This window comes from Carlito syrichta, unplaced genomic scaffold (genome assembly GCF_000164805.1).
Source record: "Carlito syrichta isolate Samal-C Ts95f unplaced genomic scaffold, Tarsius_syrichta-2.0.1 Scaffold305619, whole genome shotgun sequence".
Lineage (NCBI taxonomy): Eukaryota > Metazoa > Chordata > Mammalia > Primates > Tarsiidae > Carlito > Carlito syrichta.
The window spans coordinates 304,496-327,850 of record NW_007249715.1 but is presented as its reverse complement, the minus strand read 5'-3'; the positions used below and the strand labels follow the sequence as shown (position 1 = coordinate 327,850).

The following is a 23,355-nucleotide window of genomic DNA, read 5'->3' as shown; positions in this document are numbered from 1 at the left end:
CCCGCGGGCTCAGGCAATCCACTCACTTCAGCCTCCCAAAGGCACGGGATTATAGGCTGAACCACCGAGCCCGGCTTGTTTTCTTCTTGTTGAGTTTTGAGCATTCTTTATATAGCCTGGGTACAAGTCCTTTCTCAGATGTGTTTTGTGAAGATTTCCTTCTAGTCTGTGGCATGGTTTAATGTTTTGGTAACGTCTTTAGAAGGGTAGAAGCTTTTAAATTCTCATTAAGTTCCCTTGGCACTTTTTATACCTCTTTGAATCTGCGTATTTCCACCCCCAATTCTAGACTGCCATGCTTGCAGGCAGAATCCATCACTCTTCTGACCCCTGCAGTCCTCAGCCTAGCGCCTGGCATTTGGTCAGCATTCAGCTAGTGTTTGCTCATTGGTTGCCTCTCAGCCATGAGGCCAGTCCCTAAGGCTCAGGGACTCAGCAGGGGAGGTATTGTCTGTGAGGTGGCAATGCCAGGCTCTTGAGGACAATGGGCCAACCCTTCGTCTTCTGGGTAGCTGTAGCTGGCTTTCTCCACAGGCTTCCTCCTGCAGCCCTGACCTGTGCGGGAGTAGAGAGGTGGTGGCTTCCCTTGCTTGCTGCCGTGCGCCTTCACCCAGTGATATGTCCTGGAACCCATCCTCCCGAGATCCTGCCTGGCCATCCTGCCTCTCTTTCTTGGGCATTTCTTCTTAGAAGACTATGTTAGAGGGAATTTAATCCCTTCTTCCATTTTCTGCTAATGTTATTCATTTATTGATGCATTCTTCCTTTCAACAAATATTTTGGAAGCCCCTAGTAGATGCCAGGAGCAGGGATTAATATTGCAGGTGCACTGGCCAGCCAAACACTTTCTTTCACGGGGTCTGCATGCTGTTAAAGGAGACAGACAGTAAGCTAGTAAACAGTGAGCAAGATAATTCCACGTCATGAGAGGTGCTGTGCAAATGGGGCAGGCTGAGGGCAGAGGGTGCTGCGTCTCCCTGGACCAGCAGGACAGGCCTCTTGGAGGCTCAAGTGACAAGGGGGAGCCAGCCTTGTGCAGGTCAGAGGGAAGAACGTGCCAAGCAGGGGCAAGGCAAAGGCTGTGAGGTGGCAACAAACATGGGTGCTCTGGGGACAGCGAGGCAAGCATGACCAGAGTAGAGGGGGCAAGGCGAGGGTGGCGGAGGGGGAGGTAGCACTGCGGCCAGAACTCAAGGTGGCAAGAGCTCGTGACTGCACTGTGCTCTGATGCAGCAGGAAGCTCTGAAGCTTTTTCAAGCAGGCAAGCATCTTGAAATCGACATGGTGTGTGTGTGTGTGTGTGTGTGTGTGTGTGCGCGCGCATGCGTGTGTGCGCGCGCATGCGTGTGTGTACATGCATGCACGCACTCCTTCCTTTGAAAATGACCGTCTGTTTTGTCCCAGAGGCCACGAGCAGGTGGTTAATGATGCATCTGCTTATGTGTGGGGCCCAGCTGTGCCCGGCAGTGCCCTCACACGGGGCTCCGGACTCCAGGCAACCACGGTCCTGGCCCAGGAGAGCATCTGTCTCTCCTGGGTAGAAAAGTCCTGCGAGGAGATAGTGAATCACGTGCCCAGGAGTGGGCCCGGCCCCCTGCTTGCAGGTGTGACAGCCCATCTCCTGAGGACCCTGGACCATGAGTTCAGGGAACCGGGGATGAGGTGGCTAGGGGGCTGCGGGGGAAACTGGCAGAGGGTGGAGGATGGACGCATAGGAGCCTGTGGCTTATCTGTAGGATCGCCACCTGTTCCTCGGGGAACAGCGTGTGTTCATGATGGCGGGATGCTCTGAGAGGCCTGCGGGTGCGTGAGGGGGCCCTGAGAGGCCGTTGGACTGGAGCCAGTCGATAGGAGATGGCACAGGTAGTGACCGTGAACTACATTCCTATAAGCTGTGGGGGCCTCTGAAGGATGGGGGCCAGTAGGACCAGAAAGTGATCTGACCCACTGTGCACCCCCAGAACAGGTTCATGGTCATTCAGCCAGAAGCTATGGGCATGTTGAGGTGAAGCTAAGAGGCTTTCTTGTCATTCAACAAAGATTTGCTGGATACTTGCTGTGGGCAAGGCATTGCTGTAGGCATTGGGACACGTGAACAAGAAGATAAGCTGTGACTGCGATGGTGGCAGAACGTGAATGGGGTGGAGAGGTGAGGTCCATGGTTGTGGTGTGGGGGTCAATAGGCTGCTAGCAAGTGTGCTCCGGGAAGGCTTCTCTGAGAAAGGAGCTGCAGCCAGGGCCAGTGCTTCAGGGGCCTGGGGCAGGAGCACTCCAGGCCAACAGGAACGGCATGCACAAAGGCCCTGGGGTGGCAAAGAGCTTACACCTTTCAGGAGTAGAAAGCAGTTCAGCATGAGGCTGGCCAGGTGGGCAGAAACCAGATCATGAAGGGCCTTGAAGGCCGTGAGAAGGTATTTAAATTTTATTCCAAGTACAGTGGGAAGCCCCTAAAGGATTCTTAAGTAGGGCAGTGATGTGATGAGATGGAAGTTTTTTGTTGTTGTTTTTTTGAGTTGGAGTCTCACTCTGTCGCCCAGACTGGAGTCGCCCAGACCGGCCACTGCAGCCTCGACCTGCTGGGCTCCGGTGATCCTTCCGCTCAGCCTTCCGAGTACCTGGAACTACAGGTGCGCGCTACCACGCCCGGCTGATTTTCAATTTATTGTAGAGATGAGATCTCGCCAAGTTGCCCAGGCGGGTCTCGAACTGCGGGCTCAGGCAATCCACTCCCCTCAGCCTCCCAAAGGCGCGGTATTACAGGCTGAGCCACCGAGCCCAGCTGAGATGGAAGTTTTAAAAAGAAACTTCTAGCTACCAGATGGAAAGACGAGATGGGGTTGGGGAAGTGAGCTGCTGGGGTGGGGATGGGAAGCGGGCGGGGTTGGGGGGGTAGGCTTGCTAGGAAGCTGATGCAGTGATCCATGCAGGAGGTAGTGTGACCTGGATTTGACTGCGGACATGGAGGATGCTGGAAGGATCTGTGATCACTCTGGAGTCAAAGCCAGGACGTGCTGGCAGATTCTGTGGGGCCTGAGTGACAGGAACGAGTCAGGGAAGAGCCCTGCGATTGGGCTTGGCAGCAGTGGGGGCCTTTTACTAGGACAGGGAGGCAAGGGGAGGCACAGGGCTGGGGACGGGAGTTCTGCTTGACTTAAATGGGAGGCCATCAGGGGAGGAGGCTGAATGAAGCCCAAGCTACTGACTACTGTCACTGTGTGACAGATGATGCCATTTCCAGAATCAGCGAGCTCAGGTCGTGGACCTGGTTTGGCGAAGAAACTGGAAAGGTCAAGTTTGATGCCCTGCTGCCAGGTGCCTGGGGAGGCTTCCCAGTGGGGGAGCTACCACCGGCTTGTACCCAGGCCTGCCTGTTGGTACAGGCTCTGCATTGGGTGGGTTCTGGGCTGTGGCTGGTCAGCTACTTGGTTTCTGGTTAGGCAGCAGGGATAGCTGCACTTGACCCTCAGCTTCTCCTTTTCAGATCCTGATCGCCTAGGCAGGCCCCAAAGGAGATGGTCTTTTTTCAGTAGATTTTTTTCCTCATAGACCATTTTAACATAAAAGCAGTGTTACTAAAAACCAAATGTGAGCTCAGGCTTCCAGGAAATCATAATAGATTAGATGCGGCACTGAAATGTATATCCCTCAGTGGAAAGGCTGGGCCACTGGATGGAGGTGCTTGTTGTGACTCAGTTGGGCTACAGAGTGTATTCTGGTCACCTCTGTCTGAGCAAGTGCAGCCTCCTGGGGCGGGCTTGGTGAGGGGTGAGTCTTGCTGCTTTTGCATCTCGAAGGTTCCACAGTCTGCCCTGCAGTCTTCTTTTTGTGTTTTGTTTTGTTTTGTTTTTTTGCGAGGGTACTGGAACATGGGTGAGAGGGATGGGGAAGGTTGGAAGGTAGTGGGACAGAGAGCTGGCAAGACATTGTTCTGGATCCGGGCTGACCCAGGGTCAGAACTGGAGCATACTGGATGTCAGCCCAACATCTGGTTAGCTTTTGAAATGCTTGTTCTGCAGCCAAGGAGGCCTTGTGTAGGCCAAAGCAGCTCTTGCTTGAATATTATTCACCTGGTGTTCTCGGGCCTCTCTCACCGGATCTAATTCTCTGTATGCGGCTTTGGTCTGGGTCTTTCCCACCCCTACCCTGAATGGGGGCTACCATGAAGGTGAAAGAATCCAGAAATCAGAACAGAGAGGGGAAGCTTAGTAACAGTTACTGACACTGTGGAGCCACACCCTTCCCTTCTGTTTTGGGTTCTTTGAATGAGTTAGTTGGGAGTTCCGCCCCCAACCCCCCCAACCCCATGGAGAGGGGACACCCGCAGTGACTCATTTGGGCAGTGCAGGCTGACCCCTGAGGCAGTCACTGAAAAAGCTGGAGCATAGTGGTCTTCCCAGAGCCAGAGTGAGCTGGCCTCCTGCGAATGCAGTGGGGTTCTTTGGAATTTGTCTGTCACCAGGCACTTAAAGCTGAAGCCAATAGGATCCTATGTTATTTGCAGTGTTTACTTCAGTCAGAGGGAAGAGACTAGTAAAGAAACGGTTGGGTTTGCAGAAACTTGCCTTTCTGTGACTTAAAACCATCATGTAAGTGTGTGTGAGGGTGTGTGAGGGTGTCCTCCCACATGTGCTGCCTCACCTCACACATGCCTGTCCCTGTTACACTGGGACGCTGACCTCATTCATTCAGAACTGTCAGCCCCTTTTTTGCTTCACAGGGGGGTTGAACCCAGATAAAATGCTTTTCCACACAAGAGCGTCCTGAGAACAGTGCTGTTGCAGTGCTTGGTATAGAAAACAACAATGAGAATAAGAATTTTCTCGCTGGCCTGTGATTACACCATCTACAAGAAGTAGCTGCTACTCTTCCGTCTTATGTCTCTCTAGCCTCCTCTGTGTGGGGGCTGATCTGCACAGTTGTCATGTAGTAGCTTCTGTTTTATGTGTGTGTTCCCCAAATGCTGAGATATGTCTGATCCTCTCCCCCACTTTTTTGTAGTGTGCTAAATTTGATCAAAGCTAGTTAACCCTTTTAAAGCATAGGTAACTAATTCAGCAAGCATGTGTGACTGCTGTCTTTGTGGCAAGAACACTGCCATCTAACATGATGTTGGCGCCCAGACAGGTGGTGGGAAGGAGAATGAACCAGCAGGGATCATGGGACACAACAGAGAGGGCAGCAGAGAAGGTGGCCTGGGAGCCAGAGGGCCACTTCCACTCCAGGCTTTTCCACCGTCTCTGTGACCTTAGACAAGCTTCTTGGCTTCTTGGAGCCTCAGTGTCCTCATCTACAAAATGCCTTGCCATAAGGATTGAGTGAAGCATTACATGTGATATGCCTGGCTCCTGGTGTTGTTTCTTCTTGTCTTAACTGAACCCAAAGGCACCGTCTCTCCCCAAAGAGACCTGGATTTGTTGTTTGTTTTGACTGAGTGCTTTGGTAAACAATGAGGCCTGCTTGAGAAGCACTTGCTGGTTCTAAGACAGAAGTGGTTTAGAGGCTGTGAGGGTGAGAGATGGGAGAGGAAAGGGGCCCCGACCCAGGAGGGACTCTGGGGAAGGAAAGGAGCTGTGTGTTTTCGCTTTACAGTTTTGCCGGGTATGGAATTGCTTCTGCCCTCCATCTCCCATGGCTGGGGTAAAATCACACAGAACACAATGCAAGACCAGCTCTGTGGGGGGGAGGGTGGAAGCGTGGAGGCCACTTCAGAGTCAGCCAGAGCACAGCAAGACCCTTCACCTCACACTAGCTTCTTCTCACCTGCCTCTACCAGGTCACCCACCAGGATCCTGGCCCCCGAGCCTTGCCTCCCCTTTCTCCCATCCTCTGCCTCAGTGTTCCCGCCCCAGCCTTCCCCTAGCTCTGCTTCACTCCCAGAAGTGCCCCCTCGTCTAGCAAGTCCTGACCCTCTCTCTCCAGCTCAAGGCAAACTCCTATTCATCCTTCAGAACCCAATCAGACCAGCTTATCCCTTGGGAGGGACCTCAGACAGCTCATCTTGCCTTCTTTGGGCCTTCTTCTGTAGTTTGATTTTGGCTTTTGTTAGGTTGTTTTGTCTTTTTGTTCTTTCATTTTAATTTTCCTTTTGTAATGCGAATGAGCACATTAAGCCATGCTCAATTTGAGAATTCCTGTCTGTGCATAACAACAAACGTGTGACCTGTGAGTGTGCTTCTGACAATAGTCCTGGGCTGCAGGTTACTGAAATCATTCCCACAGCTCAAGTTCAAAGAGGTTGAATGTCAAGCACAGCTCCTCCTACACCCCACCCCAGGCCTCTCATTTCTCCCATGCCCCCTGTCTGGGGGAGAGTAAACCCAAGGACAGGAACTGGTGGCAGCTGTCTGAGAGGGCAGGCGCCTGGCACATTCCTTGCTAGGTGGGCTGGCTATGCAGGGAGTGCCACCCCTTCCCACCCAGCCTCCACCCACCTTTGGAATCATCCCAAGGTGGTCCAGGCTATGTCTCTCACTTGCTTTGTGACCTTGGGGAAGCAGCCACACATCTCTGGGCCTTCATTTTCTCACTAAAGGAAGGGGTAGACTTGGAATTCACTGTAGATTGAAGTGTTGCCATCCTCCAGGACCCTTCTCAGAGAGCAGGTCACCAGTGGAGAAAGGTTAGGATAACCTCAGAACATTTTTCTTCTTGTCAAGAAAAGATTTTGCCTCAGATTTCCTCATTTGCCAGAAATGCTAAGGAGGGAGGGGGCTATGATAGGAAAGAGACAAAATGGACCTCTGTGGAAATTCAAGTCCTGGGCCTGGTATGCCGCTGCCTGGTTCTGTGGCCACTGCTGCGTTCCAGGGAGCCCGCAGGCTGTCTTCTTTGCAAGAGAGTGATGATCAGGGCCAGAAAGTTGGTGATGTGGGGTTGGGAGCTGGGGGGTCGTTTAGAGGAACCCCTTCTCCCCAGAACCACTGACTGGCAGTTTGCAAAGGCCAGAAATGAAAGGACAGAGAGAGGTTAGGACGGTGCTCACTTCTCTGGAAAAAGCAAATGCCAGAAAGATTCCGCTCATGTTCTTCTTGCCACTTAATAAACCAGAATGCTTTAGTTAGACAGAATCAAATTGGGATACAGAATTTACAGATCACCTTTTCACTGCGATTCAGTTTTTGGATGAAGCCACTTTTGTGGGCGTAAGAGAGAGCCCTAAGGACTCAAGCCCTCCTCTGACTGCCCCTTGCCCAGGGCAGGGGCACCTCCGTGGTTGACTTAGCCTCCCGCTGGGAGCTGGAAGGAATTCAATACAGCAAGATCTATTGTGATGGTTATGACGTCAGCTGTGTGTAGGCGTTACTTAGAATCCAGACAGTCTTCAGTGCTATCTCCCACCATTTTGTCAAGGTTCTAAATGAAGCATCATCTGGCTCTCAAGGGACCGTATTTCAAGAGTTCCGAGAAGTGCCACCTTCCCCCCTTTTGCAGAATAACAGGAAAAGACGTGCTTCAAGCACAAACAATCCATTCAGTTCTCTGAGCCTGGATTAAGCAAAATGTTTGTTTCTAAAAGAGTATTTTTCAAGAGCCATGTCAGATGAACGGGTAAGGAACTTGAAGACCTCTTGTCCCGGGCCTGGACTGATCCCGCCACCCAGCTCTCAGGTGCCTCTTGAGGGAAATGATGCCATGGCTTGGTGCTAACAGACTGCCTGTCACCTCCTTCCCTTCGGACTCACCCCCCCAACCCCATTTTTGTCTTTTGTCTTTTAAATGCTGTTTGTTTTCACAGGGGGAATTGTTGAGTTTTCACTGGAGTAAAAATGATTCCTTTGCCTCTTAATGATAGATCTGCTTTGTTGGTTTCATTGTAGGTGCACTTTTCTGTAATGAAGGCTTCACTTAGTCTCATTCTGCTGATGCCACCCTCTCAGTGGCACAGGGGTAGCATCTGTCTCCTCTGGCCCGAAACCTGCTGTCCCCTGCATTTGTTTTTTTGTTGTTTTTTTTGAGTTGGAGTCTCACTCTGTCGCCCAGACTGGAGTGCAGTGGCACACTTCCGGCCACCGCAGCCCCAACCTGCTGGGCTCTGGTGATCCTTCCACCTCAGCCTTCCATGTAGCTACAACTACAGGCACATAGTATCACACCTGGCTAATTTTTTGATTTACTGTAGAGATGAGGTCTGGCCAAGTTGCCCAAGCAGGTCTCAAACCCACGGGCTCAGGCAATTGTATTGAGTGTGGGGCCCAGCTCTTCAAGTGTATTGATGAGAGCTTGAGGGTGCAGTTGTTGAGGATGATTATTGGGGATGACTGGAGCTTCCTTTCATGTCTGATCTCTGTTTCTCTAGGTCCGTGTCCACAAGTGTTGAATGTTCCTAATACCCAGGTGGCCTCGGGTGGCCTGCAGACCTAGCACAAAATGACAGTGAATTGTGCTGTGTGGCAGTTGCCTTTTTCCCATTCCCTTTCCATTCCCTCTGCTGTGTCTGGGAGAATGTCACCACTTGGGGCACGCCAGTCGTCAACACTATCAGGAACTGCCAATCCTTTTCAACAAAGCCACATCGGGCCTTGGGCACAATGAGTAGGCTGTCAGCAGTCGTTGGGCTGAATTTAAAACCTTTTTTTTTTAGTCAAAGTCTCGCTCTGTTACCCAGGCTGGAGTGCAGTGGCATGCTTACGGCCACTGCAGCCTTCTCCTGCTGGGCCCAGGCAATTAATTCTTCCATCTCAGTCTTCCAAGTAACTGGAACTATAGGTGTGCACTACCACTCCCGGCTAATTTTTTGATTTATTGTAGAGATGAGGTCTTGTCAAATTGTCCAGGCTGGTTTTGAACCCGTGGGCTCAGGCAATCCTCTCATCTCAGCCTACCAGTTTGCTGGGATTATAGGAATGAACCATCGTGCCTGGCCAAAACCACTTTTTTTGTTGTTGTTTTTTTTTTGAGTTGGAGTCTCACTGTCACCCAGGCCCGAATGCAGTGGCATGCTCCCGGCCACTGCAGCCTTGACCTGCTGGGCTCAGGCGATCCTTCCTGCCTCAGCCTTGCAAGTAGCTGGAACTACAGGCACGTGCCACCATGCCCACCTAATTTTTTGGTTTATTGTAGAGATGAGGTCTTGCCAAGTTGCCCAGGCTGGTCTCAAACCTGTGGACTCAGGCAGTCCTCTCACCTTGTCCTCCCAATGTGCTGGAATTATATACATGAGCCACCGTGCCTGGCCATTTTTAATTTTTATTTTTTTGCAGTTCTTGTCAATTACTGCATCAATGCTGATGGGAAGGTGCCCTGCTGGGCCTGTTGGGAGGAGAGGGTCCTGCAGCCAGGCAGCGCTGCTCACATCTTTCCCTTCCTCCATTGCAGGCATGGATCCAGAAAAATTAGAGCGAATCCAACTCCCAGTGCCCAGTGTGGCCGAGAAGACCACCTACAACCATCTGCTGGCCGAGAGACTCATCCGGATCATGAACAACGCTGCCCAGCCAGGTGCCCGCCGGGGTGGTGTTGGTCACGGCCCTGTGGGCGCCTGAACCTGGGGCTGGGCCTGGCCCTTCTGGAGTCCAGACAGTTCTCAGCCATTCCCCTCCCTCCACTCCTGGGTGCCAGCCACTGACACCCCCTGCCTGCTGTGGCTGCCACTCAACTCTAGGGCTCCTCCCCTCTTCACCCTCCCCAGGTAGATCTCATTCTTCCTCTTCCACTCTCAGTCCTTCTTTGGCCAGTTTTGCCAGTGTCTGTGGCTCCCTCTCTGGGTAGCCCAAGGCCATGTGGTGAGGACTAGTCTGAGAGTCAAAGTGAATGGAGAAGGTTCAAAGATTTGGATCCGGTGTGCTGTGGATACACGATATTGGACGCCCGATGTGTTGGGTACACAATGTGCCTGGAGTCTGCCCTGGTCAGCCTCATCAGAGGATTTGGCCGGCACCAACCTGTACCAGGGGAAGAGCTAAAATAGTGGGTGGAGTCTCTACTATAACATTTCTCAACTGGGAGTGATTGGCCCCACGGGGCCAAATTGGGAGTGATTTGATAGTGTCTGGAGACATTTGTGATTATCCCAGCCGATGGAGGAGTGCTGCTGACCTCCAGGGATGAAGTGCACAGGACGGCCTGCAGCACAGTTAGTGGCCCAAAATGTCATCGGTGCTGATGTTGAGAACCCCGGATTCACGGCGGGTTCTCGGCCAAGGCAAGGAGGGAGGGTGGGGAGTTCATGGCAGGGGACCAACTGAGCTGCTGGCCTAGAAAGAGAACCGTGGGGGCGGGGCCAGGTCAGGTCAGCACGAGGAGGGGAGGCTGGGATGCAGGCAAGAGCGTCCAGGGTTAAGGGGGCGGGGCTGTGGATGACTGTGCTGGTGAGCAAGTGGAGGGGCTTGGAGGGCCTGACCAGTAGTTCAGGGGTGTCATATGGATCAGAATATTTAGTCACTGGACAACACTTACTGAGTGTCTCCCACATGCTAGCCACAGTGTGTGAGTGACAGGGCCCAGGAAGTGTGGGGCAGATGTGGCTGGTGGTGATCTGTGAAGTCACAGAAGCCTGTGAGTCCTGTGTGGTGGTGGGCTCAGAGGGGAGGTCAGGGCTGGAGTTTGCAGTAGGGGCCCCATGGACATGTGGGTGGCTTATAAAGCCCCAGGAGAGGCAGGGGCTGTTGAGGGCTGAGCCTTGGGACACTGCCCATACCTAGCGGCGACAGAAGGGAGCCAGCACAGGAGCCTGAGCTAGGACCCAAGTGGGGAGAAGGGGCACAGGAGCCTGAGCTAGGACCCAAGTGTGTGTCTTGGGTGGCAGGCTACCGTGGCTCAGGGCTGCTCCGCGGGGTCTCTCCTGATGAGAGATTCAGCCCAGGAGACCAAGTGGGTTTCTGAGATGGTGCCAAGGAACCCTTGGCAAGAGCTATGTGAGCCAGACGGGCTGGACCACTGAGGCAAGCGGAGTGTGGCCTGGCTGTTGGGTGGGGAGGGACAGGGGCCCCTTGGGACTGCTGCACAGAACAGCCCTGGACCTCAGAAGAGTAGGGGTTGCGTGCTCAGAGACATAGTCGGGGCGCTGTGTGGAGGAGGAAGGGCTCGCTGAGGAGTCAGGGCTGGTGGGAGGTGGGCTTGGCTGCCTGATGGGAGCTTGCTGTGCAGAAGGCTTTTGTGGGTAAATCACCATCCACTTTGTCGAGGCAACAGCATGTGTGTTCTAGGGGACGGTGTGGTGGGAGACAGAGTCTACTAACTGGGCGACAGGAGGTGGGGATAGGGGCAGGCTGGAGTGAGGAGGCAGCTGAAGAAGGGGATGGCCTCTGAACTGTCACAAAGAGGAAGGCCAGTATGCGTGATACAACCTTTTCGTTTTTAAGCAGACTGATCCCCTTTCTTACCTGTGTCCACCTGACTTACAGGGCATTACAGAGGATGGGCAGGGAAGTGTGCAGGGGTACCTCTGCCTGGAGATTTTCCCAGTGGCCCATCCTGGTCTCTGATGTGCCCAAGTCCTTGGAGACATGGTCTGGGGAGCTCTTCCTCTCCCAGCCCCTCCTTCCACATTGGGACCTTTTCCCAGAAGTAAGCTTAACGCCCCCAGAGGAATTGCATATGAGCAGTTGTCCTTCTGTCTGGCAGTTACAGATGCTTCTGGGAGAGATGCCAGATGTGGACTTTGGCATTCAGCACACTTGGGGTCCACTACTGCCCAGCTTTAGACTCTGGACAAATCCCCTTTCTAAACCCCAATCTTTTGAGCACCTATTGTAATAGGTTTATATACACCTATTACAAAGATCTCTATAAAAACCTGTTGCAGTGGGTGCTCTAAAGACTGTTTGAGCCCCTGGATCTAACTGTGCCTATAGTCAGTCCCCCAGCAGATTTCACAAGCCAACACAGTTTGGCTGGTTTGTTTGTTTGTATCACTTAAGCCCATCTGAATTGGGTTTCTGTCAACTGTAATCAAGTTCTGACTAACACAGCTTGCTCACAGTAAGATAGGTAGCAAGCTGTGGGGGTCTGGCTTCAAACAGTGTTTTTAAGACTCTCTCTCTTTGAATTCTGGCGCCCTCTGAGTTGGCAAGACAACTGCCAGCTCCTCTAGCTGCCCCTTCTCCACAGGTCTCTAGGCTTGCTCCATGCAAGACACTTAGGTTTTGGCAGAATCTAGTTAGAAGGGAGATTGCGAAGCTCTGTCTGCAGAATGCTTTGCAAAGATTGCAGATGCTGGCAGGATGGGGAGCTGGCTTGTGCCACTCCGGGGCCACTCACTGTTCATGGCCCCTCCGCAGCCTAGTACAAGGAGAGATTCTCTTGCCTGCTGATTCCAGCAAATTGTGTGATGGAGCCTTACTGCTGTGACTGGCTGCCTCACCTGTCCCTCATCTACTCACTGTGACCACAAAAGCTGGGTGATGGAAGGGGGAAAGGGAGACCAATTCCACCCAGATCCCATGACCCAGAATAGGGCTGGTGGTTCTCCAAAGGAAAGAGGGGGTGCTCGTCCTGAGTAAGAGGAAGGAATGCTGGACAAGCCGTGCACCCACAGAGGTGCTTTCCAGGCCTGCAACAGTGGTCACCCTTTCTTTGCTGCTCCCCAGCCCCCCAGAGAGACTTCGGGGGTGGATCTGGTATAGGCGATTTTGACAAGGAACATTGGACTTAACTGATCAGGGAGGGAGTAGGCATGTGGGGGCTTCCTCTGTGTACGATGAGTTCTTTGCCGTCAGCCTGGATGTGCAAGGTCACCCTGGCATGCTCTGCAGACGGGAAGATCCGGCTGGCGACCCTGGAGCTTAGCTGCCTGCTCCTGAAGCAGCAAGTCCTGACCAGCCCCGGCTGCATTGTGAAGGATGTGCACCTGGCCTGCCTGGAGGTGAGGCCCTGCCCTACCCTGCCCTGCCCTGCCCTGCCCTGCCCTGCCGGCTGCCCAGGGGAGGAAGGAGGCTTGGGGAGAAGCTATGGTGTCCAGATAGGAGGCCCTGGTCCACAGTATTCCAGTCACCAGCTAGAGACAGCAAGCCTCCCCGCAACCACCCAAACCACCCCCCAGCAGGACCTCCCTTCCGTGAGACACGCCGAGGAGGAGCCCACATGATGATTGAGTTTCAGTAGTTTCTGTGACTGTTGTTTGGTTCTGAACTTGTTACTAGGTTTTAAAAATTTTCCCTTTTGTATTACAAAAGTTGTATGCATGTATAGACATTCACATGCATATTAATTTGTAGTGTTTTGTGCTAAAATATATATTCATTAACTTTTCAATGGCTTTTATTATCTCCTCCTTTATTTTCCATGTTTCGTTTAGAAAATTAAGGAAGTACAGAGAGAGAAAAAAATAACAACTATCATTGACATCTAGGTGTGTGTCTAGGCAGACCCACACACACATTTACATACACACTTGTAAATGGATGTTTTATTTTATAAAAATGAAGTCATAATGGCCATGTTTTATGACACACACACCCCCAACTGTATATTAGCAACTGTGTCAGTGCACTGAATTGCTTGTTTTTTCCCCATTTTCAGGTTGCGTTCTTTCTCCCTCCCCCTCTCATTAAGAACCATTTTATATAATAAGGATATTAGACCAACATCTCTTATATACACTCAGATTTTTAAATTTAGTTTAATTTTTTTTTTTTTGAGTCGGGGTCTCACTCTGTCACCCAGGCTAGAGTCCAATGGCATGGATCACACTCGCCACAGCCTCGACCTCCTGGGTTCAGGCGATCCTTCCATCTCAGACTCCCAAGTAGCTGCAACTATAGGCATGCGACACCATGACCAGCTAGCTTTTTAAAAAATGTTGTTGCCCACATGAGATCTCGCTATGTCACCTAGGCTGGTCTTGAACTCCTTGGCTCAAGCAGACCTCTTGCCTTGGTCCCCCAAAGCACTGAGATTACAGCCGTGCCTGGCCCACACTAAGATTTTAGAATTCATAGTTCACCTGACTCACTCACCTCTGTGAGACCTGCCTCCTTCACACCTCCCTTCTCTCTTAACAGGGCGCAAGAGAAGAAAGCGTTCACCTTGTACGACATTTTTATAAGGTAATTGACAGCAGCACACAGGCAGACAGCAGCATAGTGTGTCTTGTAAAAAACAGTATTGTGGCATCTAGTCCTATACACATAACGGTTATGTGTCTTCAGTTATTTTTATACCTGTAATTACTGAGTAAAAATGCTCAATTTCCTATCTCCAGTGTAGTGATCTCTGAATGCTTCTGCTTATGTTCCCTTATCAGTAAAATTTTTGAAGACTTAGCCCTAGTATATGATAATTTGTTTATCAATTATATGAGTTTATTTATTTAGGAATGTATATGTAAGTTACACATTTTATACATATGTACACATATGAAAAAATTATATATGTTCGTGAGTTATATATGCTTACACATAAAATTACTTATGAGTTACCTATAAATTTATGAATTATATACATGTATATTATTTATATGCATATATGCTAGGAAACCTCATACATGCTTCTAAACTTTTATGTTTCATGAGATTTTGTAAAGTACCACCATGACTTTAGTCTCTAAAAATGTGTAGAGATTTGTCTTCAGGTTTTGGATGCTTTAAAAAAAAATACCTAATTGTGATGGTCTTGTTTAGCTCTTATCTTAGACAAGGCATCTGTTTTGGTCAATTGGGGCTGCTATGACAAAGAGCCATAGACTAGGTGGCTTACACACAACAGAAGTTTATTTCTCACAGTTCTGGAGACTGGGAATCCAAGTTCCCAGGCAGATTTAGTGTCTGCTGAGGGCTCACTTTCCCATAAATGGTACCTTCTCCCTGTGTCCTCACATGGTAGGAGGGGAAGGCAGTTCCTCTAAGGCCGCTAACCCTACTCATGAGAACTCTGCCCTCATGACCTAATCACCTCCCAAAGTCCCCACCACTAATACCATCGCCTCAGGCATTAGGATTTCAACATATGAATTTGGGAGTGTGGGGGATACAGACATTCAGACCGTACCAGCATAACATATCTTCAGGCAAGGCTCATCACTTGCCAGCCATAGAGGGTGAATTTGTATGTCAAATAGTCGGTAATTTGTAATGTTGTGGCCTCCACGCCAGGTCTTCAGCTCCTCTTAGTGATGGTTTCCCACTGAAAATGACTGGGAGGAGAAGGGTGTCAGCACTGCCATTTTCTTGTGGCCCACCTGTGCTTTCATTATGTGAAATTCCTGCTGTTTCTTTGAGAAATCTTTTAAAGCCATTATCCTTTATTGTCAGTGTTTGTTTAGATAAAACAAGGTCGTATAATCTGGAAACCCACCTCACCAGACAGGTGACCCCATCCAGCTGCAGCGGGGGATATGACCAGGCTAGGGTGGCACCATGGTGGTCCCTACCCATTAAGGAGGAAATCCCAATTTCCCCTCAGAACATCCCAGTCACGCTTGGCCTTGGAGTGAGGGTACAGCCCTCTAGCAAAGTCCAGAAGAGAGCAGAAACCCTCAGGGCTGCATTAGTCACCTGAATCCCTTTCCTGTATGACTGTTCTCAGTGTATTGCCCCCAGAAAGCCTTTGGATGCAAAAACAAAGGATGGGTAGGTGGGCATTTTTCCGGATGGTTATTTATTTATTTTTAACAAAAGGAGAATGCTCTTTGAATTTCGGCCCCCTTTTCCCAGCCCAGATTTTTCTCTTTTGCTTTTATCCTGTAATGTGTACACACCAAGTATGATGTCTCAGAATCTAAAGGGTGTTTTCTAGGTTGTCCTTTCTGTTGATAGTACTTATGCCACACAAGAACATGCAAGCTTATCTGTAATTCAGACAACTGGGAAAATATAAAAGGATCTGTTCCAGCCTGACTATGTGTGCATATATGACTCATTCAGGCCTTATGAGAGAAAACAGGAGAGCTCTAACAGTCATTGTTCAGGAGAGATAATAATGACAGTGAGGGCTCACATCTGCTCAGCGAACTGAGTGGCAGCCTCTGCACTTGCATCTATGTGTACTAACTCGTTTCATCTCCACAGTAGCCCAGGCAGACACAGGCTGTCACCCATTCTTGCAGTGGAACAAAAAGACCCCAAGAGGAAAGCTGGGCCTTGGCCTGGTTCTGTGTGTGGGTCTGGTTCTTGGCCTGGTTCTTCGCCACCCTGCTCTGATGGGGCTCTGAGCAGGCATGACACTGAGGAGTGACAGAACCCCAAAGGTGCTCTCAGAAACACATGGGATAAGCCATGGAGTTTTAGTGTTGAGCTTATTCAATTACATTCTTCCCTTCAGAGACGTGAAGCCTCATGTTTTTTAACATGGCAACTTAACCATGATTTACCATTTCTCCAGTCATTCTCAACAAATAGTTGATGTTAAATACTTGAAATATTAGCGCTTTCTGTATTTTAATTATATACAGTGTGATTTTTGTTGTTTTTTAATTAACTTCTTTGACAGAAGAACCCTAACTCTATAAGCTTCAAAAAGGAGAGAAATGTTGAGGGTGCAATTTGATATTTGGTCTGTCATTTGAGTGTGTGTGTTCACGTGTAGATTTTACTTCCTTGTGATTTACGAGAACTCACTAATGAGAAACAGATGGCCGCTAAAACCGCGAACTAGAGTTTATAATACTCTGTTGTTTATGGAAAAAAATATGAACAGTCTTCTCTTCCCTCCTTTTCTTTTCAGGGAGAAGAGATTTTTTTGGACATGTTTGAAGATGAATACAGGAGCATGACAGTACGTGAGGGTGGAGTACGTCTGAGCTGGGTGCCCGTGTCCCTGCCGAACCTGCCCTATGATTCCCAAGAGGACTGTCTCACCTGAGGCTTTCCTGAATGGCAAAGATTGATGGGGACGTGAATTTAAAATGATCCCCACCCCTGCTAAACCTACTGATTACATTCACTCCCCCAAGTTGGGCCATGTCAGTAAAATGGGTCAGAAGGAATCACCTTACATGAATAGTATAGTGGTGGTGTGTTCACCGAGGGTTTACTCTGTGCCAGGCTTTATGGCATGTATACGTGTTAAATCTCTTCATCCTCATATCAACCAATGGGAATAGCTACTGTCATTGTCCCTTTTTGCCAATGAGAAGACTGAGAGTCAAGAATGTCGAGTGACATCCCTGAATCTTCCCTTCCAGTGAGTGGCAGGGCCAGGCTTCCAGAGCAGAGCAATCTGCCTCCCAGTCCCCCATGCTTCTCCTCACACTATGCTGCTTCCTTCTTTGCCACTCCCCTGGAATATTCCAGCATAGAGCTCTTCCTCAGACCCACAGCTCCAGCACAGGGGCTTTCGTCCCTCCCTCCAGCAGGCAGAATCGTGGGGGCATGGCAGGTTCTGTGGGCAACAGCCTTTCCTGCCTTCCCAGCCCCTACCCATGAGATACTTCAGCAACACATGAGAAATGATCCCTTTCACAGATGTTACCCCAAAACATGGAGCAACTCAGGGGTTTATCATTAACCTACATGTCTAAAGTGTCAAAAAGAAGAAGGCAGCATGTGCTCGGTGGCTCCCCGGCTCCCCAGCTCCCCAGCTCCCCAGCCTGTTCCCTGGTATCAGCATAGTGTGGCTTTCACCGCATCTTCGATGGCTGCGGTCTGAGACCTCCAGGGCCTTTCCAAGGGAACAGAGTACATGGGCGTATTCACCTCCAGAAGTGCCCCAGCATCACCTGGTGCCACATGGGCTGCCTGTGCCCACGTCTCATTCCTGCATCCATCCCCGGCCTTGCCATTTCTCAGCCCCTCAAGAGCATGGCTCAGTCTTTGCTCTTCAGCACATCCATTAGGGAGTGACTCAGTGGTCATTTACCATGTCATCCTACCCCTGAGACATCCTCTCTGCACTGTCATTGTCCACAGTTTGGTTTACTGTTTGGAAATGTCTGGCTACTGTGTCACTTGATGTGAAAAAGCACAGTCTCTTGAACCCTGCCTGTGTCTGCTTTGCAGTGAATTCCTAGCCGTGGTGTTTTCATCTGTGAGATGAAGCCCCTGCATGGAGCCACGTAGGCTGGATATGAAATACCCAGTGAGATGCCTCATGCAGAGTCTGTGCACAGCAAATATCATTTGCTCTCCTTCCTACCATAGGGTATTTCCTGGGTTTTGTTTGTTTGCTTTAATAAACGTTTATTATATGTCCCATACAATGCCTGGCATTCTAGAGAAATGCAAAGGGGACACACCCTTAGCCCTGGACCTGAAAGTCATACCTTAGCCCGGCCTTCCGGAAACCAATCCCTCAGTGAGATGAGGCCCTTGGAGGCTGCTGCACCAAGTCCAGGCCATGGCCTTCCACCCTTCCTTTGTCACCCGTGGTGTGGTACAAAAGGTGAGCAGGCTGTCTGGCTTTGCCCTAGGCAGGCTCAACGGGCTCACTGGGAAGATTGGGAGAGCAGTGGGAGCAGAGCAGAGTGCAGGCTGAGTACAGGCTGGGGGCGCTGCCATGCCTGCTGGGGTGAAGGAGTTTGGGGTGGGGGACCTCAGACCTCTGGAGGAAAGTGCTTAAAGTGTCCAAAAGAAAAAGGCAGCATGCGCCAAGTGATTTCTCTTCTCTGCCTGTCCACCTAGTGTCTTGGTCTGTTTTGTGCCACTATAACAATACCACAGACCGGGTGATCCATGAAGAACAGAAGTTTATTTCTCGCAGTTCTGGAGGCTGGGAAGTCCAACATCAAGGTGCTGGCATCTGGTCAGGGCCCTCTTGCCACATCACCTTATGGTGGAAGATGGAAGGCAGAGGGTGAGAGAGAACATGAAAGGGCTGAACTCCCACAAGCCCACTAGGAATAACTGACCCACCTGTAATAACATTCACCCATTTGTGAAGGCAGAGCCCTCATGACCTCATCACCTCTTAATAGACCCTGTCTCTCAACACCGTTGCACTAGATATTAAGTTTCCAACACATGAACTTTGGGGGGCTCATTCCATCCATAGCACCGGATAACTGGGCAGGTGGGCCCTCACCGCATCCACCCTGTTTGACCAGCTTTATGTAACGGGAGGGGGAAAATGGCATATATTTGAGGCCCACTTTCTGAAAAGAGAAGACACAAAGAAAGCTTGTGGCCGGACTCGGTGGCTCAGCCTGTAATCCCGCACTTTGGGAGGCTGAGGTGAGTGGATTGCCTGAGCCCGTGGGTTCGAGACCCGCCTGGGCAATTTGGCAGCCCTCATCTCTACAATAAATCAAAAAAATTAGCCGGGTGTGGTAGCGTATGCCTGTAGTTCCAGTTACTTGGAAGGCTGAGGCAGAAGGATTGCCGGAGCCTGGCAGGTCGAGGCTGCAGTGGCTGGGAGTGTGACGACTGCACTCCAGTCTGGGCGACAGAGTGAGACTCCAACTCAAAAAAAAAAAAGTTTGTGGTGCTTGAAAGAGTAAAATCTTGTAGGAAACTTGTCCTTGTGAAATGTCATTCCTTTATGATGCCAGGCAATGACGTGTTAGCGTTCACATGTTAGTGTGCGTCAAGTGGTCAGCACTGGCGCAGCACAGTGCCAGGCTGGGAGGTGGGGAGGGGATGTTACCCTGTGTCTTAGTAACCAAGGAAGACTTTGTGGAGGCAGTATGGGAGGAGGCAGACAGCTCTGCCATGACTGACATGATGGCCATGGGCATGTGCCTTTCCTCCTCTGAGCTCAGTGTCCCCTCTGTGCCATGGGCACCAGCACCTGCCATCCAGCAGGAGGCGAGCCCAGCAGGTGCCTGGCACTCAGTAGATGCTCTAGCAGTAACTGTTGTGCTATTCTGGGTAAGGCATAAGGGGACAAGGAAGGAAGGGGGGAACGCTGGTCCTGGGACGGGAATCACGGGGGGGCCTGGAGTAAAGTAGGCCTGGACGCATATCTCATCTCCATCACCTGCCAGCAGAGTGGCCCCTGGTCCATTCTCCTGCATATCTGAGACTCTTCCTCATCAGCAAAGTGGGAATTAACCCCTCCAAAGCCTTGAGTTTGCAACCTGCCCCATAGTCAGCTCTCAACGAACAGAAGCTGCCATCACTGCACTGTCATCACCACTGGGAGGACCAAGAGGAGGCGGCAGGCAGGCTCATGCTGGAGGGGTAAGCCACCCTCCAGGGACTGATCTCAGTGAGAACCCCTACTCCTGGACTGGAGTGGGGTGCAAGGATGAGAATGCTTTGCATAGCACAGAAGTCACTTCTTATGAGCCTCTGGATGGCTGCTTCAATGAAAAGAAACAGGTAACAAAACAGGCATGCTGCTTACATAACTGCTGCCTCTGGGCTTCCCCTCCATTGAAACCCAGGGCTTTCACCACTCATTTACAGGTGCAGGTGTGAGCTGTGTGGTTCCCTCTCCCCCCCGCCCAGGTGAGGGACCTGCTTTGACCTCTCCTGTGTGTCTCTTCCAGATGAAGCCCATGAACGTGGAGTATCTTATGATGGATGCCTCCATCCTGCTGCCCCCGACAGGCACACCGCTAACAGGCATCGACTTTGTGAAACGACTGCCATGTGGTGACGTGGAGAAGACTCGGCGGGTGAGCACTGAACCTGTCCCAGGCCAGGAAGGCCTCTTGGTCAAAGTCAAGAGCCTGTCCCTAGCACAGCTGAGAGAGTAGGTAGAGAGCCCTACCCCACACCTGCCACATATCGTGGCTTTCCAAAGCATGTCACCCAAAGTGGGCATTGAAATTCCAGTGCACCTGGCACTGGGTGTCAGCTGCAGGCAGGTTGCTTTACCTGGCACAGACAGTCCAAGCCCTGAGTTCAGGGAGTGGAAGCCGGAGGCTGGGCTTCTATGAACCGTGGAGGTGAGCACTTCCTATCCAGTACAGGTGAGGGTGTGTGCAGTCTCAGCCCAGAGGTCTCCAGACCCCTGAGATGGTGTGCTGTTAAGATATCTGACAATCTTGGTGCCAGGCACACACAAGTGAAATGGCTTCTTGCTGGCCTGCGGGAGAGGCTTGTGCGCAGAGGCTGGTTCTCAGAACCAGCTGCCACAGCTTCCGCTGTCAGCCGTCCTTTTCCGAAGCAGGCGCTCTAGGAAGCAGTCTCCATGGGGCTGTTCATGGTATTTTATCTCCCACATAAGATCACAGTGTCTTTCTTAGAAAGCACCATAACCCTTTCCTAGAAAATCATTCCCTGGAGACATGAATGTTGGTGGGCAATTTAGAGGAATTCATTACATGCAGTACCATAATCGGCCTGTGTCATCTTCTGTGTTAATCTGTGTGTGGCCAGAGTGACAGAGGTGTTTCACTTTTGGATTTTGCACAGCGGCAGTGACCTGCTGTGTGCACCTCAGATAAGAGCGTCTGTGACCTTCCTCTGCTGACGTTCCTCCACCCAGCTGGTGATTTTGCCTCGGAGGCAGAGGGCTGTGGAGGAAGTGGGAACCATGTGTCTTGAGTCAATCCACGTTCCCAGCTGGCTGACCGAACCCACAAGCCTTACCACAGGACCCAGCCCATCCAAGCCCCTGCTGCCTGCCTCCCATGTGCTCCCAGCCAGGCACATGGCTTTGCTTGTGAGTGGCTCTCCCTGGAGGCTGATTCTGACTGACCCACGTTGTGTCGGTCTTGGCCACTCCTCAACACTGACACCCTCACCCTTAGCCTTCGGGTGGCCTAAGAGGTGCTCTCCTGGCCAGGGCTGCAGACTTCTTGTTTGGAGAGAGCCCTGCCTTGGACCACCCCCTCTGCCTGGCCCCTGAGCCAGAAGGCCCCGAGGCCTGAGCTCTGAGCTGCTGCCCTGGGTGGCACTCTGCCTTCTTCTAGTTCATGGTTCATCGGGGCTTTTTTTCTTTTTTTTTTTTTTTTTGAGTTGGAGTCTCACTCTGTCGCCCAGACTGGAGTGCAGTGGCCGCTCCCGGCCACCGCAGCCTCGACCTGCTGGGCTCCGGCGATCCTTCCGCCTTAGCCTTCCAAGTAACCGGAATTACAGGCATGTGCTACCACGCCTGGCTGATTTTTTATTTATTGTAGAGATGAGGTCTCGCTGCCCAGGCGAGTCTCAAACCTGTGGGCTCAGGCAATCCACTCACCTCAGCCTCCCAAAGCACTGGGATTACAGGGTGAGCCACCAAATTAACATTTGTAAGAGGAAAAACTATAGACAAAAACAAATCAGGTCCTGCCCAGGGCTGAGAATGACTAGAGCAGGAGACAGACTGCAAAGAAGCCTGAGGAAACTCTTTGGGGTGTTGAAAATGATCAAAAAAATTTTTTTGTAGTCATGGTTTTGAGATTGCATACAGTTGTCAAAAATCATCAAACTGTACACATAAAAGGAATACATTTTACTGTGTGTAAATTTGACCTGAAATTGACTTTTTAAAAACAAAAGGTGTTAGCATTTGAATGGACCAAGATGGAGTAATATACCCAATAAGCAGCCATTTTAACACTGTCTAGTGTCTAGTTCTGTCACGTTCTCTTTACATTACCTAGCTTACCCTCTAATCAAGGACAAAATGGGTTTCTAGGTGGTAGCTATTGATAACTGTTTTACAACCCCTCCCTAGCTTGTTTTGCACTAATTAGCTTTTCTATTCCAAGAATTTGCATAAGAAACAAGTTAACCTAATCAGCCCTTTGCGACCTTCCTGATGTGGGTTCCATCAACATGCCAACAGTCATGTGACTAACCCGCCCATCTGCCTACTGTCCATCACCTGATGTCAGCACCTGTGCTTACTTGTCCACTTTGTGATGAGGGGAAAAGGACCACCACCTCATCACCTTAGCAACCTGCTCCCACCAGAGGGAAGGTTTAAAAGCATTTAACCTCAAGCCACCAGTTGCCATTGCTTTGCTAAACTTTGATCTAGCCAAGTGGTTCTTTGAGCTATGGCCACCATTGTTTTCTTAAGCTTTGGCCCCCTCCCCAAGTTTGGGAAGGTGAACCTCTTCTCTCTCTAATTTACTTTCTAAATAAACTGTATTTTCCAATCTAATTTCTGTGCAATTCTTTGCATCTTTCATGTGGCACCAAATCATGGACACCCTGACTGGTCTGACCTAACATTTTTAGAGGTCCCACTAGGATTTTGACCTAACTGCATTTGTTGAGCACTCAACTATGTGTTAGATACTAAGTTCACCAATTAGGCAGGAACTTGATTTATTCCTGAGTTCATGGAGAAAACATGAACATGAGCTTACTGATAAAAAATGTAATATTGATGGTCCACATAGTTTCCCTATAACTTTATGATTCACTGGCTTTATAGTTTAAAACCTAAATACTTTATGAAACACATACGCTAAATTTAAAGCAATGCTACAGTGTTTGTAAGAACCACGAATGTCTCTGTAAAACTATATAACTTAGTGTTGCATTTAGAATTTTCAGTTGCCTATTTTTTCTTATTCTGCCGCTATTGAATATTTCACTTTAAAATTCAATCATTTTTGTTCATTAATGCAATGTAAAGTATATCGAAAGACAGATTGTATAT

The 23,355-nt window shown here is 50.3% G+C and overlaps 1 protein-coding gene across 1 annotated transcript in view; it reads left to right on the top strand.

Moving 5' to 3' along the window:
* CLEC16A (C-type lectin domain containing 16A) overlaps positions 1-23,355 on the top strand; it is a 212,941-nt gene that overhangs the window by 74,438 nt on the left and 115,148 nt on the right. Inside the window, exons 14-18 of the mRNA XM_021714311.1 lie at positions 9,316-9,438; positions 12,693-12,802; positions 13,941-13,985; positions 16,600-16,650; positions 20,303-20,431. Coding sequence (XP_021569986.1) covers positions 9,316-9,438; positions 12,693-12,802; positions 13,941-13,985; positions 16,600-16,650; positions 20,303-20,431 — 458 coding nt within the window. The remainder of the gene's footprint in view (positions 1-9,315; positions 9,439-12,692; positions 12,803-13,940; positions 13,986-16,599; positions 16,651-20,302; positions 20,432-23,355) is intronic.